We start from the raw sequence: 17,839 nt of genomic DNA, 5'->3' as shown, positions 1-17,839 counted from the left end.
ATAACGGTAGAAACTTAGAGGAGGATGACGATTTCCAAGACATTAACATGATTGACTCTTTAGTGGAAGATACGACACCTCTGACCTTATCCTCTGACTCTCTAGAGACGTGCCTGGCCCACTCACATGATTTTGATGATGACATGATTAGGGAGACGTGCGCCTTGCTTGATACTGCACCGGTGCTTGAAGTTAACTGGTGGAGGCCACAATTTAAAGAATTGCCACAAACTGATGTAGTGCCTCTACCGTCTAATCTCAAGCCGCCGAAGCTTGACCTAAAACCTTTGCCCTCTAATTTGAAATATGCCTATTTAGGTCAAGATGAGACATACCCGATGGTGATCTCTGCCCACCTGGAGAAAGAACAGGAGAGTATGCTCATATCCACTCTCATTGAGCATAAAGGAGCCCTGGGATGGATGATAGCGGACCTCAAGGGAATCGATCTCTCAATCTGTACTCACCGCATATATCTTGAGGATAATGCAAAAACCGTTCGGCAACCACAACGTAAACTAAATCCAAACATGAAGGAAGTGGTTAAGGCCGAGGTTCTTAAACTATTGGACGTGGGTATTATATACCCTATATCTGATAGTCAATGGGTGAGCCCAACCTGAGCAATGCCGGGAAGCTTTCACCAAGCTTAAGGGCACGTTAACCCATTGCACCTATCATGCGGCCACCCGACTGGAACCTCCCTTTTGAGCTTATGTGCGACGCTTCGATTATGCGCTTGGGGCGGTCTAGGCCGGAGAAAAGATAAGAGGCCCTACATCATTCATTACGCAAGAAGAACTTTAAATTCTGCCAGGTGAATTACTCGACTACGGAAAAGGAACTCTTATGTAGTATTCGCCTTGGACAAATTTAGGTCCTACTTGATCGAATCCAAGATTATTATCTACACAGATCATGCGGCACTTAAGTATCTTCTTTCTAAGAATGATTCTAAGCCCCATTTGATACGATGGATCCTTCTACTCCAAGAATTTGATTTGAAAATTAAAGATAAAAAGGGAGTAGAGAACGTAGTGGCCGATCACCTTTCTCGCCTTAATACCTCTGATTCCCTTGAGGTGACCCATATCAATGATATGTTCCCTGATGAACAACTGTTCAGAGTCTCCCATTCTCCTTAGTTCGCTGATATTGCTAATTATCTTGCCACAGGTTCCATACCGACACAGTGGACTGCGCAAGATAAGAAGAAATTCTTCACCGAGGTGCGTAACTTTTTCTGGGATGATCCTTATTTATTTAAATATTGCCCAGACCAAATCCTAAAGAGATGTGTACCGGACGATGAGCATCAGAGGGTCATCTCCTTCTGTCATTCACAGGCCTATGGTGGTCACTTTTCTGCTAAAAAGACTACGGCCAAGATTCTGCAGTGTGGCTTTTACTAGCCCACTATGTTTAAGGACACTCATGAGTTTTGCAAAGCTTGTGAGCATTGTCAGAAATTGGGAGCATTGTCCCGTCGAAATACGATGCCTTTGAATCCCATCCTTATCATTGAAGCATTTGATTGCTGGGGCATCGATTTCATGGGACCATTCCCCCAATCGTTTGGAAATCTGTACATTTTGCTCGCCGTGGATTATGTCACTAAATGGGTCGAAGCGATTCCGTGTCGAAAGAATGACCATCATACAGTCATTAAATTCCTAAAAGAAAACATCATTTCTCGATTCGGAACGCCTCGAGCCATCATTAGTGATGGGGGCTCACACTTTTGTAATAAACCATTTGAGAGCTTAATGAAGAAATACGGTATTTCTCATAAGGTGAGCACCCCGTACCACCCACAGACAAGTGGGCAAGCCGAGATTTCTAATAGGGAAATCAAACACATTTTGGAGAAAACGGTTAACCCTGATCGTAAGGATTGGTCAATTCGATTGACCGATGCCTTATGGGCATACCGTACTGCCTTTAAAACCCCTATTAGAATGTCTCCCTTTAGACTTGTCTATAGGAAAGCTTGTCACTTGCCTGTGGAGCTGGAACATAAAGCGTACTGGGCGATCAAAAATCTTAATTTCAATCTGGACAACGCTGGCTCGCTACGCAAACTTCAATTGAATGAACTTGAGAAAATCCGGAATGATGCGTACGATAATTCGAGAATTTACAAGGACAAGACGAAAGCATTTCATGACCAACACATTTTGCGAAAATCATTCACGCCTGGTCAGAAAGTCCTTTTGTACAATTCTCGATTACATCTCTTTCCGAGTAAGCTTCGATCTCGTTGGACCAGCCCTTACATTGTTGTTACTGTTTTTCCTCATGGGGCCGTTGAGATAAAAGATCCCGATAATAGCAAGGAGTTTAAAGTAAATGGACATCGATTAAAACCATTTGTCAAGAAATTTGATTCAGAGGACATGTCTATGCCTCTAACTGCTCCTGTTTACCAGGATTGATCTCCTAGTCTAATAGAGGTATAGGTAGGTTTATCGCTTTCATAGAACTAGGGTAGTTTGCTTTATTTGTCTGGCTGAAGACGGTAAACTTAGCGCTCCTAGGAGGCAACCCAGCTCTTCATTTCATTTAGTTTTTTTCATAAGTTAGTTAAATATTTGTGGGTAACATGACTGCAAACCCTCACAAGACTACAACTCGTCCACTAGGGGTAACCTAGGGGTTTAAAGGCTTGTTGCATACGCTAAATGCAATCGAGAGCACCTACGAAAGTGGTATAGGTAGGATTTTATTTTTGTTATTTTTTTGTTGCCTTCTCTCTCGTGCTGACCGACGCCCATGCTGCGATATCTTTGGAAAGCCTCTTGATTCTTTCATCCAGGTACTATCTTTCCATCACTCTTCTTATATTTTCATTGTCTCATGTGCATTGCATGCTTATTTCTTTTACATTGAGGACAATGTAGATTTTAGGTTGGGGGTGGGAGATTAGGTTTCCTAATCTGTATTTTCTTGGTCTTGAGCGAAAATTGTGAAAATTTTAAATTTTTCTGGAATTTCGTATGAATTCAAAGTGATTTTGATGGCCATCTGGGACACTTGGAATTACAAAATACATGATGTTGGTAATTTATGACTCTTGGATTCAGAGTTTGAACTATTAATCCATGATTAGAAGTTTTAAACATTGATTGAATCATAATTTTACATGTCACATCTCGCTTACACATTAAGGTTTCATTCGATATTGAAGGATTAATTTGGTGATCACTAAGCTTGAAAGGAACCAACCTGAGAAATTGAAAAGATTGGGCGAATGGTTTTCACCATAGGTTTGCTCCCTACAGGTGAAGGTTTGATTCCCCAAGGTTGACATTCATAAACTTTTTGGCGACCGGTCTTTACCATAGGTTTGCTCCCTATAGGTGTAGATTCAATTCTCCTCCTTGGCTGTACTTTAAAAAAAAAAGTTGACATAGTGTGCAAATCATCAAAAGCTGGAAGAATGAATCAAGTTGTGGTTTAGGTGTTGGTTATCATGAATTCTCTTGTGGTTACCAATGATTACTTGAAATAGAGAAGTGAATCTTAATAATGTTAAGCCGAGATTACACTATACACTCATGGAACTCAATATTTTGAATCGTTCTAATTAATGGATTAATATTTGAGCTTGATTATGAAGGTTACTGTGAGCTTGATTCCAGGAGAAAGTAATGCCAACATTCATGAATCTTAGAATTCGCGTATCTGAATTGTTTTTTATAAATCTCTTGAGTTTGTAGAAATTGTCCTGTAATTCTCAATTTATTTTTCACATACCTTGCTCGAGACTAGCAAGATACTGGATGCCAATCCTCCATTAGTCCACATATCAGAATAATTCTCAATTGGATTATCATCGAGGTCCAATATACTTCTGACACTTATTGTTGCACATCATGCGCAAGACCAAACGAGTATAAAAGACCTCACCATCTGCCTCATCAGTGGTACATGGAAATTAACCACCCAGCTCGTCGATAGCAAATCCATTTCACGAGATGGTCAAACACAACTAAGCATATAGCAATCTACACCTAGGCGGGTAAGGTCCAAATCCCCTTCCAACCAACTTTGACATAGTGGGAGACACAGCCTACTAGTATCCAGTCATTGTGCGGTCATGAATCCACAATGTCTAGATGTTGGAGCATTGTACTGGTACCACAATGTTTATGAACTTTCACCTAGAGACGCCTGTGACACCCTATAACCTAAATAGTTCTGGTGTCCATAAATTTATCCACCAGCCACAACAAGACTATGGGACTACCTCAATGATATCACTAGGGAGTCGATGCGATGTGTCACATATAATGCATAATGCATGAATCACACTATCAAAGTCGTGCATCAATCCTGCGCATAACATGCGATAATGTAAGGCGACCCTATCTCTTATATATGGATCCCCTAAGTAACTCAAGCCGAAAAGGTGTATGCTATTATCAATCGTCATTCATAACAGACATATAGATAATGCATATGGGTATATGAATAGGCATGGTATCCAACACTAAGCATATTATCAATGTCAAACTATTTGGCTAAGTACCCTAGCATATTATCAAACATATCATGTGATCTTCAGCCTTGAATGGCCTAAAATATAGCGAATGAGACTTGATTAGTGGGCCCCTTTAGCAACATAATGGTCTACATGGTGTGGCCCTCTTGAGACTAGAATCGGCCACACACTTAGGCCTTTACATATAACATGATTTAGTAAAATGGATGATTGAGGATATAATATATACATCAAGGTGAAACCTACTTGGGCTGGATTAAACAAACACATGCACCATGGTGGGGTCCACAGTAGGACCCATGGATAAGTTTAATTGATGGCAACAATCATTACAATGGGCTTATGAAAGTTTTCAATGGTAGGCACTCAATTCCCACTAATATTTCCTTTGGTGTGGCTTGCTTGAGGGTCTGATCAGCCTCATCTATGGGCTCATAACCTGAATTAATAAAAACATATTACTAGGGGAAAAAATGGATCGACCAATAAGATAAGGTCAGGTTGAAACACCATGTACTTCTCCAGGTCGGCCAACAACTGATACGACTAAAAGCTCAACTTCCAGCTCCAAATCAAGCAGAAAATGAGATCGGTCTCAACCTTTCACCAGTCCTCGACAGCAGGTAGGAAAATCCATTGATCTGCCCGATGGTGAAAGGAACTCAACCAGTGCTCGCCGAAGAAGTTAGGTTGGCATGATTCCTCTTCAACCAGTACCGACCTCATCCTGACAATGCGTACCCAAGATTCCAGCCGAGGATCTAGGAAGGCAGCCGCAACACGAATCTGCTCGAGATCTTAGCCAAAGATCTCGAAAGATCCTCCCAATACGCCCGGGATCTGAATCTCATTACAATACGCACTTACCAAGCAAGGAGATGCCTCCTACTCCACCGCCCTCTCCCACCTATAAATAGGAGCATCCTTAATGAAGAAAGGTACATACAATCTTAAGCCACAATTGAAAAACTAAAATACAAGTATGGCACCCCACAATTGGGCAGTTCCTCATACTCCTTAGTGAGTACCTGTGCACAAATAATAATTGATTCGGGGGGTTTGTGAATTTTTTTATTTTCCTTAGAATCATATGAGAAAGATGGGACGGGCGGCCTGAGCCTTCAGTGTCAACCCAGATGTCCCGAATCATGTACTGAGTAATGATTGAGATGTCATAGCTACACTGCAACGACGAAAGAGCCTTAGCTCAGTCAAAGTATCAAGCTCGAAGCCTCGTGTAACAAAAAAATAATTTAGAAAGGCTTTAGTCAGGGACACTTGCCAAGACTAACATGTGGTAATGCGAGAGATCTGTAAAGCCACAAAATGCGCAGGCAACTTTTCGTTACCCATACCTGCCTCCATGTGATCTCAAGGGACTATGTATGCATCCTGACCATCTACTTCAATTCAAATGGTTATCCTCGTCAACCAAGCTTTAAACATTTCAAATAAAAAACCATCAGCACCTTGATGCATATGTATCAATCATGACTTAAAGGGGTTGCAATTTGATAGCCCATAAAGCCACAAAAAGCATAGGGACAAATCACAACGTCTTCCTCAACCCTTAGGAGATATTCGAGTTAATCTTCAACCAAACAGTAATTTCAATTAAAGTACTATGACTGGCTAAGGCTCGGTCACACCATCCTAAGAGGTGGGGTGTCCACTTGCTTTAGATACCCACCTATGAAATACGACCAAAAGGGCATACCGTCAGCTGTTCATTAGCTGACGGTGAATAACTGATGGTCACATGGCACTATGCATGACTAGGTTTTGACAAGTGTCATGTATGAAACAATCCTACCAAGTGTCTATCAGCCACTCATAAGTCAACGATTTCCGAGCCTATATAAGCGACATTCACCCCCCTAGACACTAGTAGGCGAAAATGGCCGAACAAATACTCTAAAAAAATTTAAATTTTTCTTTTTTGGCTTCCCTCCCCAACAATGAGGAGATTATGCTGCCTAGGTTTCCCTACATAAACTATACCTCCGTATAGGTTCTGCCTCAGCCAACAACAACAATCTAACTCAGCAAAGTCAATCATGTTACATCAAGAGTAGAGTCATGATTAGGGACATCCGATTATCCCTTTTTTTTAATTCAAGAAAATGATATCTAATTTCCCTTTTTCTCTTTCTCATATCTTAATCAAGCTCATTATGTTGTCTATTCCACACATTCCATCCCAAGCTAACCTTGCTTCCTATTCACTTTTCTTTATGGCATTAATTTCTATTTTCTTTGTTTTATTCTGTTCTTCTGCCTAGGGCTTTGGCTATGTAAAGCAAGGTTAGGATCTTTTATCTTTCCTACTTGTTTATTTCTTACTCTGGTTGCCAATCTAACCTTCTCGTATAGGGTTATGTGTAGCATGGTCATATGACTAACATTTCTTGCAGATATATACTTTTCCTAAAAATTACATGTCTCATAAAGTAGAGACCACACGCGAGTGCGAGTGAGAATAGGTGTCTAACCCATTCTTCTCTCATAACCGACACCCTTATCCAGATCTCGAGGATCCCAAGTTAACCATAAGAGTCATTCAGATCAAAGGATATTCTCAATTCTTTGGCCTTACCAGGCAAGTTTACTGCTCTAGCTGACCGGGAATTGTTACCTCACCAAATCGGTTGGTGGAGATTTCAACCATTTCAAATGTATTATTGTGGCCACCTTGAAAAGGTATTATACAGTCAAGGAAGTCAAGATGAGCTAAAAAAACCATATACATAAGAGTGTCGTAACCTAAAAAAGATGAACCGCACATCATAACGAAAACATCATCTAGTGAAATGCAATCTTCCATCACCTGGCATGTTCAGCCTATGTGCACTCACGTCAGGTGTTCACACTTGAATCGTAAAACAACCTGATTTTTGCTCTAGCCCTTCAAATAGGCCCATCAATGGTGTGGATTACATATACACTACATAATAGCCCCCATTCAAATCGACGGCAAGCATCCTCTCCTAGCTTGTTCCCTGTGGTGTGACATGCTAGGGCTATCAACGGGCTAGGCTTAGGACTGCCGGAATTTTGAACTTTTCGGATCAGACTCTTTCAAAATTATGATTTTGGCAGGGCCGAGCCGGGCCCATTGACACCACCACACACCTGAGTTTGTGCACACGGCTGGGTTTTGGATACCGAGAACAACTTGATGTCACACACCTGATTGGCGGGTTGGATGTCCTGAATACATCACATCACCCTACTTCTATCAGGTCCAGAGCACTCCCTATGTTGGAAATTCAGCAGCTAATAACCGAGGTTAAGATCGTCCCATCAGCGTGAATTTTGGGCGATGCATATCCAAAACAGGGCCGCCAATTGGAGGGTCTAAATTGATGGACATGTATTCCTGCATTCCAACAACTTCGTACGGATGAATCAATAGCATCTGAGAAACGTTTTCTGAATTGATGAACATCCATTCATGCATGCCAACAACTTCCAACGGATCAACCACCCGCATTTAGTTGCAACTGGGTCGGGACCCAAACCAAACTGCTGCAACCCAATTCAGGTTTAAGTCTAAAATATGAGGACAAGGGTCCGGTCAATTCATCGGGCCTACGTACAAGATCGAAGTGGACTGCACATGGGCCTGACATTACTACAAATATGCGGCTGGGCAATGGCTTGGACAGCATAGCCCAATTTCCTCCTCCAGAATGGAGCTGCTATCTGTGAGTTCAAGGTTATTTTGGTCATTTCTTCTCCATGCCACGCTCTTCTGGTGTTTGTCCCAACGGTCTAGATCTGCCACCGTCCCTGCCAACGAAACCGATCGACTGGCTCTGCTCGCCTTCAAGGACCGAATAACCAAAGATCCTCTCAACGTCATGAGCTCGTGGAACCATTCTCTTCATTTCTGCAAGTGGCGAGGAATCACGTGCAGTCTCAGGCATGAGAGGGTCACCGTCCTCAATCTAACGTCCCTTGAATTGGAAGGTTCTATTCCTCCCCAAGTAGGCAATCTCACCTTCCTCAGGGTAATCAACCTCCGAGACAACGGCTTCCACGGCGAAATTCCACGAGAAATAGGACACCTCTTCCGTCTCGAGCGTATCGATCTCAGCTCCAATTCATTTGGAGGAGAAATCCCGTCCAATCTGACCTACTGCTCGAACCTCCGAGTCATCAATTTTTCATTCAATGAGCTAGTAGGTGAGATTCCCATCGAGCTCAGCTCTTTATCAAAGCTCCGTTGGTTATTTCTCCATGTCAACCAGCTCGTCGGAAGAATCCCACCTTCCCTGGGAAACCTTTCGTCTCTCACTCAACTTTCATTATCAAGAAATAACTTACAGGGAAACATCCCAGGCGATTTAGGCCGCATTCCAAAGTTAGGACTCCTCCAGATATCTCAAAACAATCTGTCCGGCACAATCCCTTCTCCCATATACAATTACTCGACTCTGTATCTGTTGTCAGTCACAGCCAATCAACTTCATGGAACCCTTCCACCCGACTTAGGCCTCTTTCTTCCTAACCTCCAGTACTTCTATGTGTCGAGAAACTGGTTTACCGGACCCATTCCGGTTTCATTAGCCAATGCTACATTCTTTCAAGAGCTCTATCTCACCAACAATGATTTCACTGGAGGGGTGCCTATGAATCTTGGGACTCTTCGATATCTTTATATACTCACCATTGGTGGTAATCGCCTAGGAACAGGGAAAGAAGATGACTTGAATTTCATCAATTCCCTGCCCAATTGCAGCTACTTGGAACAATTTGGATTTCATAACAATAGTTTCAAAGGCATGCTGCCTAATTCCATAGCCAATCTATCGACCCGGCTCCATTGGCTAGCGATGGGATTCAACCACCTGTATGGAAGGATCCCTGAAGGAATCGGGAATCTCGTCAGCTTAACCCAATTGAATCTGGATCATAACAATTTCACAGGTGACATTCCTTTCAGTATTGGGAAGCTTCATAAGCTGCAATTTTTAGACTTGTCAGGAAACAGATTTTCTGGGCAAATTCCGTCGTCCATAGGCAACTTCACAGAACTGAATGAACTTTACTTGCAAGAAAACAGCCTATCGGGAAACATACCTCCGAGTCTCGGAAATTGCCAAAAACTAATAGCTTTGAACCTTTCTCAAAATAACCTTAACGGTACAATCCCCGAACAGCTCTTTAGCCTGTCATCTCTGTCAATTTCTCTCAACTTGGCTAGAAACTTTTTGATCGGGTCCCTACACATGAAAGTGGGTAGCTTGAAAAATATTGGGGAACTTGATGTTTCAGAGAACAAATTGTCCGGCGAAATTCCTGGAACGCTAGGCGGTTGCCAGAGCTTGGAACGCCTGTACATGGAAGGTAATGCCTTTCAAGGGACCATTCCCCAGTCATTGAACACCATGAGAGGCCTTAGAGAGTTGGATTTCTCACGAAATAACTTGAGTGGTCTAATTCCAAAATATCTAGAGAATTTTACTTCTTTACAGAAACTAAATCTTTCTTTCAATGATTTTGAGGGCCAAGTGCCTGTCCAAGGGGTGTTTGAAAATGCAAGTGGGATTTCTGTCATAGGGAACGGTAAACTCTGTGGAGGTATCCCAAAACTAGGCCTACCCAAATGCCTTGTTCTGAGATCCAAATCGCGAAGGTTTTTAAGCCTGAAAGTAATCATACCAGTCATCATTGTTGCTGTGTGTTTGATTTTATTATTGTTGTGCTTTGCTCCTCTTCTTTGGAGAAGAAAATCAAGACAGAAGCAGTTGCAAACTTCCTCGGAAGACCGGTACAAGAACGTCTCTTATGCGGAGCTTCTCAAAGCAACTGATGGGTTCTCTTCACACAATTTGATTGGCGTAGGAAGTTATGGTTCTGTTTATAAAGGATACTTTGTTTCAGATGGCCAAATTGTTGCAGTGAAAGTACTCAATCTTCAACGACAAGGAGCTTCTAGGAGCTTCCTTGCAGAATGCGAGGCATTGAGAAATGTTAGACATCGGAATCTCATCAAGATCTTAGCATCCTGCTCAAGCATCGATTTTAAGGGCAATGATTTCAAAGCGCTAGTTTTTGAGTACATGCCGAATGGAAGTTTAGAGGAGTGGTTGCATCCAAAAGTCAACGAGGAACATCAGCCAAGAACTTTGAACCTTATTCAGAGGTTAAACATAGCCATTGATGTTGCTCATGCTCTGGATTATCTTCATCACCATTGTCAAACGCCCATTTCTCACTGTGATCTCAAGCCAAGTAATGTTCTTCTTGACAATGACATGGTGGCCCATGTGAGTGATTTTGGCATCGCAAGGTTCCTTTCCGGGGCCGTTGATGATAACTCCACAAACAAAACCAACTCCATTGTGGTGAAGGGATCCATTGGGTATGTTGCTGCAGGTAAAAACTCCATCGTTTTTTCTTTTATTCCTACTCTCTTTTTTTTTTTTCCTTTTTCTTTTCTTTTCTTCCTTCTTGTTGTATTGTTTCGAAAATTCTAGATAATTTTCAATAGAAAGAAAAACGATCTAACAATAGAAAGAACTTGAAAGTGAAAAACGAAAAAAGAAAAATTAACAAATGAGTGTTAGGATGTGCACACAACCCCATTGATGATAAATACTTCTTATACTACAATTTTGGTAACACAATATTATTATAATTCCCTTCATCAATTTACAATGACTAACCAAATTTTCCATGAAACTTTTTTTTTTCTTTTGTTTGATGGTTGATTTATTTAAGAGAATGTTTAAAATGCATGGTCCCGGTGGTGGAATGGTATGATTTATTTGAGAGAGATTCATCCAACTAACTGCATGTGCAAATCGCATCAAAATAGATAGATTAGCTGCCAAATATCAAAAAATTGCCTGATCTTTATAAAATGCCACCTTTTATATTTACAAAAATAAAATATTTGAATTGTAGAGTATGGTATGGGTGGCAATGTTTCTACGGCGGGTGACGTGTACAGCTTTGGAATTCTTTTATTGGAGATGTTCACGGGAAAAAGACCCACGGAAGACACGTTTAAGGACGGTTTAAACCTTCATGAATTTGTCAAGATGGCTTTGCCAGATCAAGTTCTGGAGATAGCGGATCTGCGACTCTTAGATGAACAAAAAGAAGAACAAGAGCAAGATCAAGAAATAGAGGAAGAAATAGCATTCAGTCATATCAGAAGTCCGGAAGTTGAAAGAGGTAGTGTCTTCCGGTGCTTGGTTTCTTTGCTTGGTATTGGAGTTGCATGTTCTGTTGAATCCCCCAGAGAACGGATGCTGATGAAAGATGTAGTAAATAAAATGCATGTGATGAGAGACATGTTTCTTGGGGCTGGGATCTATAGGGAAGGAAGAAACAAGACCCTTCGCTGATGTTGGCCCATTCATCTTACATCAACGTGGCTGTCATCAGCTCATGTCCACTGGCAATTTGCATATATCAATAAAATTGGATGGCTGAAAACCACTTGTCGAGCATGTAATTGTTACTGATGTGGACATTACAATTGGGGACTTTCATGGTAATTGTCTTGGCCCAGGGTCATGTCTGGGAGCAATCTATGTACAAGTATTATGGAATTTTCCGCTTCTCTTTTTCTTCTTTTTTTCCTTTTTTTTGGTTATGTAACAACTGATAACATATTGTGTTGCATGTTAACTTCATGTACGTTTTTTGTTCGTCTTCTCATGAGCCCAGATCCATTACAAACGTTTGTAGTTTAAGCTTAAAAGGCAAAGGGTAATGAAAAGATGCATACACGCATCTTTGTTGCTGTGTTAATAAGATTTTCTTTCTTTAAAAGATGCCTACACGCACTTCCTCTCTGTTAAGCAGTGCATTGACTGTAAAGGTCGTTGCTTATAAAGGATGCTTTGTTCATAATGGTCTAATTGTGCAGTAAAAGTTCTCAATCCTAAACGAAAAGGAGCGTCCTTGCAAAATGCAAGGCACTGAGAAATGTCAGGCATCGGAATCACATCCAGATCTTAGCATCTTGATCAAGCATTGATCTTAAGGGCAATGATTTCAAAGCAAGGAGTGGTCGCATCCCAAGTTTGACAGGGAACATTTTTTATTTTATCTTTTTTGGAGCATCAGTCAATATTTTTTAGAGCATTAGCATGATTACAAGTTGTTTCAAAAAAAAAATCTAAAACTCTAAAAGTAAGAAAATATTTAAAAAAATTGGAATTACTAAAAATAGTAAATTTTCCTTAAATTTTTATTTTTGAATTGAGAGTGTGCGTTTTCTAACAAAACAGACAGACACGACCCACTTGACCTCGGATGACCCGTTTCAGTAAAGATTGATCGGTTATGCGCCTCGTATCGATACCCGGATCAAAAGTTATAATTAATTTACAATCCACTTCCTTTTAATCCAACCATACTAGGAATGTATCTGTACCATGTTTTACATTAATTGTCCAATGATTTTGATGTTGGGTCCTGCTCAATATGTGGATCTACTCTATTTTCATAGCACTGACCTCGTCAAAGCACAACCCATTTATTAAATGGACCAAGAATTCCGGTCAGAATCCAGCCCACACCCACTACGCCCCACATACATATACCCACACACTTATAAGCAGGAGTGGATTTCACCTTATTCACCTTATTCTTGTGAGTCTACCACCGGGCCAAGAGTAAGGCCTAAGGACCCTATATTAATGGATCTTACCACTTGCTTATTTGGGGTTCTTTGGGGTTATGGCAGTTGAATGGGTACACCTATGCTTTACTTTGAGTGGGCCATCCTCATTAAATGCTACCAACTGAATTGCTTGATTTTCTGAATATGACCCCTCCATGTGCTGTCACATAGTGGACCATCCCTCCTTAAAGCCCCGAACTTATTACTTGATTTTTCTGAATATGTCTTGTACATATGCAGACTGGATTGTCTGGTGAACCCAGCACCACGTAGCTAGGTGATGTATCGATTCTGTGGGGCCAGTGTGATGTGTTTTATCAATCCATGCCATCCATACAGTCTGCCAGCTCATTTTAGGGCATAAATAAAAAAAGCCAACCATATCCAATGCTAAGGTGAACCCCATCATACAAAACAATCGGAATAATGACGAAGGAAAAAAATACAAATATCAGCTTTATCTAGAACTTCTATTAACCCGAGAAGTTTTCACAGGTAGGCCTTCAATCCCTATCGTTCAATCCCATCTTCTAAAACCTATAAACAGCCAATGTTAATTTGAAAAGTTGCACTCCAGTGGCAATAGTACCACCATAAGTTTGTAATGGTACCGGACTGATGTGGAGCCCACATGAAGAATTCAGGGCATCCAATCCATCCATGAGATGTGTGAGATCATGCCACACTCTAGGCATAAAATAGCCAGATGAGACACTCATGTGGAGTGCGGCACGGGGAACAGGATGGGAGAGAGAATGCCCACCCTTCATGTGTACGAGGGCTCACCTGAGTTGAAATAGCCTGATTTAATCCAGGCCCATGAATGGTCTGAATGCACTGAATTGCATATGCACTGCAGGTACTCCCAATTCAAATCAAGGGTAAGCATCTAGTCCCACCTTGCACCAACAACTATTCATGTCTACCCCCACATCTTTCAAGTCTCTATACTTGAAGTACTCCATCAGTGTGACTTTTGGGCTATATATGTCCCAAATGGGGCTGTGATTTAGACGGTCTGAGTTGATAGGCATGCATTCATGCACACCAACAACTATTCACGTCTACCCCCACATCTTTCAGGTCTCTATACTTGAAGTAGTCCATCTGTGTGACTTTTGGGCTATATATGTCCAAAATGGGGCTGTGATTTAGACGGTCTGAATTGATAGGCATGCATTCATGCACACCAACAACTATTCATGTCTACCCCCACATCTTTCAAGTCTCTATACTTGAAGTACTCCATCAGTGTGACTTTTGGGCTATATATGTCCCAAATGGGGCTGTGATTTAGACGGTCTGAGTTGATAGGCATGCATTCATGAACGCAAACAACTTCCGACAGATGAACCACAGGAAATGTTGGAAAATGCATACACGCTATCGATTTTCGTACGGGGATTGAATACTGGGGAACGGATTGGCTACTCCCCCTGCCACCAGCCAATGGGCGATGCTCTGTGGCCCCACCATGACGCATGTGTTTCATCCATGCTGTCCATCTATTTTTCCAAGATCATTTTACGTCATGAGACCAAAAATGAGGCATCAAGTGGACCACATTACAGAAAACAGTGTTGAATGAGCGTAGACCGTTAAAAATATTTAGGGGGCATAAAAGTTTTGGATCAAGCTGACTTTTGTTTTTTCCCTTATCTGGGTCTGGGTCTGCATGACATAATCAATATATTGGACGTCAAATAAACAGTCAATGGGCCTTAGGAGGATTTTAATGATGGATATCCAATCACTATTAGTTTTCCTAGTGCGGCTGCCCCTATCCATTCTTCTCTCTCTCACCCACCGAACAGCCACCTTCCGCCCACTGTCTGCCCACCGGCACTCTTCATTTTTGGGCTCATGCCTTAGAACTATATTTTAGAATGGATGGATGACGTGGATAAAATACATGCCTCACAATAGGCCCCAAAGAGCACCTACCAAGACCATTGTCTCTAGCTAGGTCATGCTACTTAATCCATGTCACGTCGAATCACATGAATGTGAATTTCGAGTGAAAGCCTTTTGTAAGAAGTTCATATCACCAGAAGCTATATTAGGTCCACTGTGATGTTTGTAGGAAATCCACTCCGTCCATCCGTTTTGGAAGATCATTTAAGATATGAGACCAAAAATTAGATGGATCTAAAACTCAAGTGGGCCCCACAACTAAAAATAGTGGGAAGGGGTTGCCTATTATTTAAACCTTTCTGAGCTTCACTGTGATGTTTATATGTAATCCAAGCCGTTCATAAAGTGGCTCAAATGCTTATAAGGCCCTTACCATTGAGATGAACAAAAAGAATAAAAATACAAGTCTGATCCAAAGATTCTACAGCCCCATTAATGTTTCAACCATAGGTCTATGATCTCCACTATTTTTCTATTGCATGACCCACTTGAGCTTTGGATCTACCTCATTTTTGGATATATGTCATAAAATGATTTCGCAAAACATGTGAACGATGTGAATTTCTCATGAACACCATAGTGAGCCCTCTAAAGTTTACCCTATACGCTTATGTAATACACAATCTGAATCCCTCCCGCATCATGCCTTGATGGGCGCTAGGCTTAAGGCACTAGGGCATATTTTGTCCCTTAAATCTTTCAATTACCATCAAAGGACAAGGAAAAAAGAAAAGAAAAAGTAAGGCTTTGTAAAGGGAGGTCATTTGCTGCATTTAGCCATACCATAAGACCATTTTGATCAAAATTCCTTAAAAATCTCTATAGCCCACAAAGTCCAATGTGAGCAGCTATATCATAACCCCCTGTACCTTCAAAAACCTCTCTATCTTGGCACCTTCAAAGTAAATACATCTCTTTCTTCTTTTTTTAGTACAGAACCAAATGCATCACTAGAGTTGATTTATGCAACCTAAAGGAGACCTTTCAGTTTAGGTATTGACATTTTCATTGCTTCAATGCTGGTTTCAACCCCTTTGGATGCTAAGGCTATGAGAATTGTTATGACCCAAATGGTTTAAAGAGCTTAGCTTGACACATTCCATCAATCTTAGTTTTTGGTGTATTGGTATCAGAGCCAACATCACATCCTACGAAACACCGAAGAGGTGCTATGTGAAAAGGGCAACTTGGACCAAAGTGAAAGTCACCTTGGCTTAGAAAAGGCTACCTGGACAAAGTAAACTATCAAGTAGAAAGGGCTACCTAGATAATCAAAGTGTCGCCCCCATGCCCTGAAAAGGCCACCTAGAAAAGGGGTCAGAGTGAGTGTCACCGTAGAGTGGGCCACCACGAATATCAGTTGCAGAGCGTTGGTGGAATATTACAATCCCAACAGTTTAAAGAGCCTAGCTTTACGTGTTCTTTGACAAAACAAAAACTTTTCTCCAAAAGATTTTAGATAGTCACTAGCATGTGCTAGATTGGCACATGTGGTGCGTATGAGATGCTTAAAGATAGATAGTGGCAACGTATGTGGACACTTGAAACTTAATTGTAGTACACGTGGTACATGTGAGGCGTTTTAAATTCTACTATGGCACAAGACATGCATTGACACATTTGACAAGTAGGCACTCAAGGTAAATGATGACACTTGTACACATTGTCACCATTGGCACATAGCATATTTGGAGAATTGAAGATGGACAATGACACATCTAACACATTAGCGCAGGTGGTGTGCTTTGTACATGTGTGGAGATGAATAGTGGTACATGTGGTACAATAGAACATGTGAGGTGCAAGAGAAGATGACGACGACATATGAGGCACATTAGTACATTAGGGGCTTTTTACAAGTGTGCGGCATAAGAGAATATGATTGGTAAAACACATGTGGCATAGTGGTAGGTGTGGGGCATATTTGAAGATGAACAGTATCTAATTTAACACGTGTCACATGTGAGGAGATTGAACATGGATAGCAACATATTTAGACTTTAACTGCCAAGATGGATCAGAAAAGGCCCGGTCGACGACAGAAGTGATTCGGACCATCGAACCTTAAATCGGGCGTATCTTGCAATCCGGAATGAGTTATCACGTAAAATATATGATTTTGGGGTAGAACGAGCTATGAAGCCAACCAACCCCGCTATGCCGTGTGCCGAAATTGCGAAAAACCCCTGGATCGATGGTCGTTTCCCGTTTTAATTTCGCTTACTATAAATAGTAAGTTTTAGTTTGATTATAACTCTTCATCCGTCGGGCTTTAAACGTGAAAAGAGCTTAAAATAATTAGGAGAACGGTTTGGTGAAGCCAAATAGGACACTTACTATTTTTGGCCGAAAACCTTGCGCACTAGTAGACATCACGACCGTCTATAAATAGTAAGTTTACTATTTATAGTAAGTCGCGAATTCTAAGAGTTTTAGTTGTAGTTTGATTCTGATTTCTTTCCCATTGCTTGGTACCCCTATTTAAAGGGTTGTGAACTCGTTTTTATGGATCAATTAATCAATTTCGAATTTATTAGAATTTATTTCTATTTTTTGCTTTCTTTCCTCGTGGATTCGAGAAGTCTCTGTGAGGAGTCTAGAGAAGCACGTGTCACATGTGAGGAGATTGAACATGGATAGCAACATATTTAGACTTTAACTCTTGAAAATCTTTTTTTTTTTCCACTGTTGGAAAATACATTTCTTAGGGAAATAGAAAGTGGAAAACAGTATTTTATTTATTTATTTATTTTTTTGGGAAAATGCATATTTAA

General features: G+C 41.0%; 2 protein-coding genes across 4 annotated transcripts in view; both read left to right on the top strand.

Annotated features, from left to right (window-relative positions):
- Positions 1 to 8,115: 8,115 nt before the first annotated feature.
- The window catches only part of LOC131252571 (putative receptor-like protein kinase At3g47110), a 53,311-nt gene continuing 43,587 nt past the window's right edge, over positions 8,116 to 17,839 (top strand). For 2 of the 3 annotated variants that reach the window (XM_058253189.1, XM_058253188.1), the window contains exon 1: positions 8,116 to 10,888. In XM_058253189.1, coding sequence (XP_058109172.1) covers positions 8,197 to 10,888 — 2,692 coding nt within the window. In that variant the 5' untranslated portion in view covers positions 8,116 to 8,196. Of the gene's footprint in view, positions 10,889 to 12,392; positions 12,599 to 17,839 lie in introns of those variants that run through there. The other variant, XM_058253190.1, reaches the window with a different exon arrangement.
- Positions 11,264 to 12,096, top strand: LOC131252572 (putative receptor-like protein kinase At3g47110). Its single transcript, XM_058253191.1, has one exon. It carries the CDS (start codon positions 11,428 to 11,430, stop codon positions 11,863 to 11,865), a length of 438 nt encoding a protein of 145 aa, XP_058109174.1. The 5' UTR covers positions 11,264 to 11,427; the 3' UTR covers positions 11,866 to 12,096.

The sequence above is a fragment of the Magnolia sinica genome, chromosome 8, assembly GCF_029962835.1.
Source record: "Magnolia sinica isolate HGM2019 chromosome 8, MsV1, whole genome shotgun sequence".
Lineage (NCBI taxonomy): Eukaryota > Viridiplantae > Streptophyta > Magnoliopsida > Magnoliales > Magnoliaceae > Magnolia > Magnolia sinica.
This window is presented reverse-complemented; position numbering and strand designations above follow the sequence as displayed.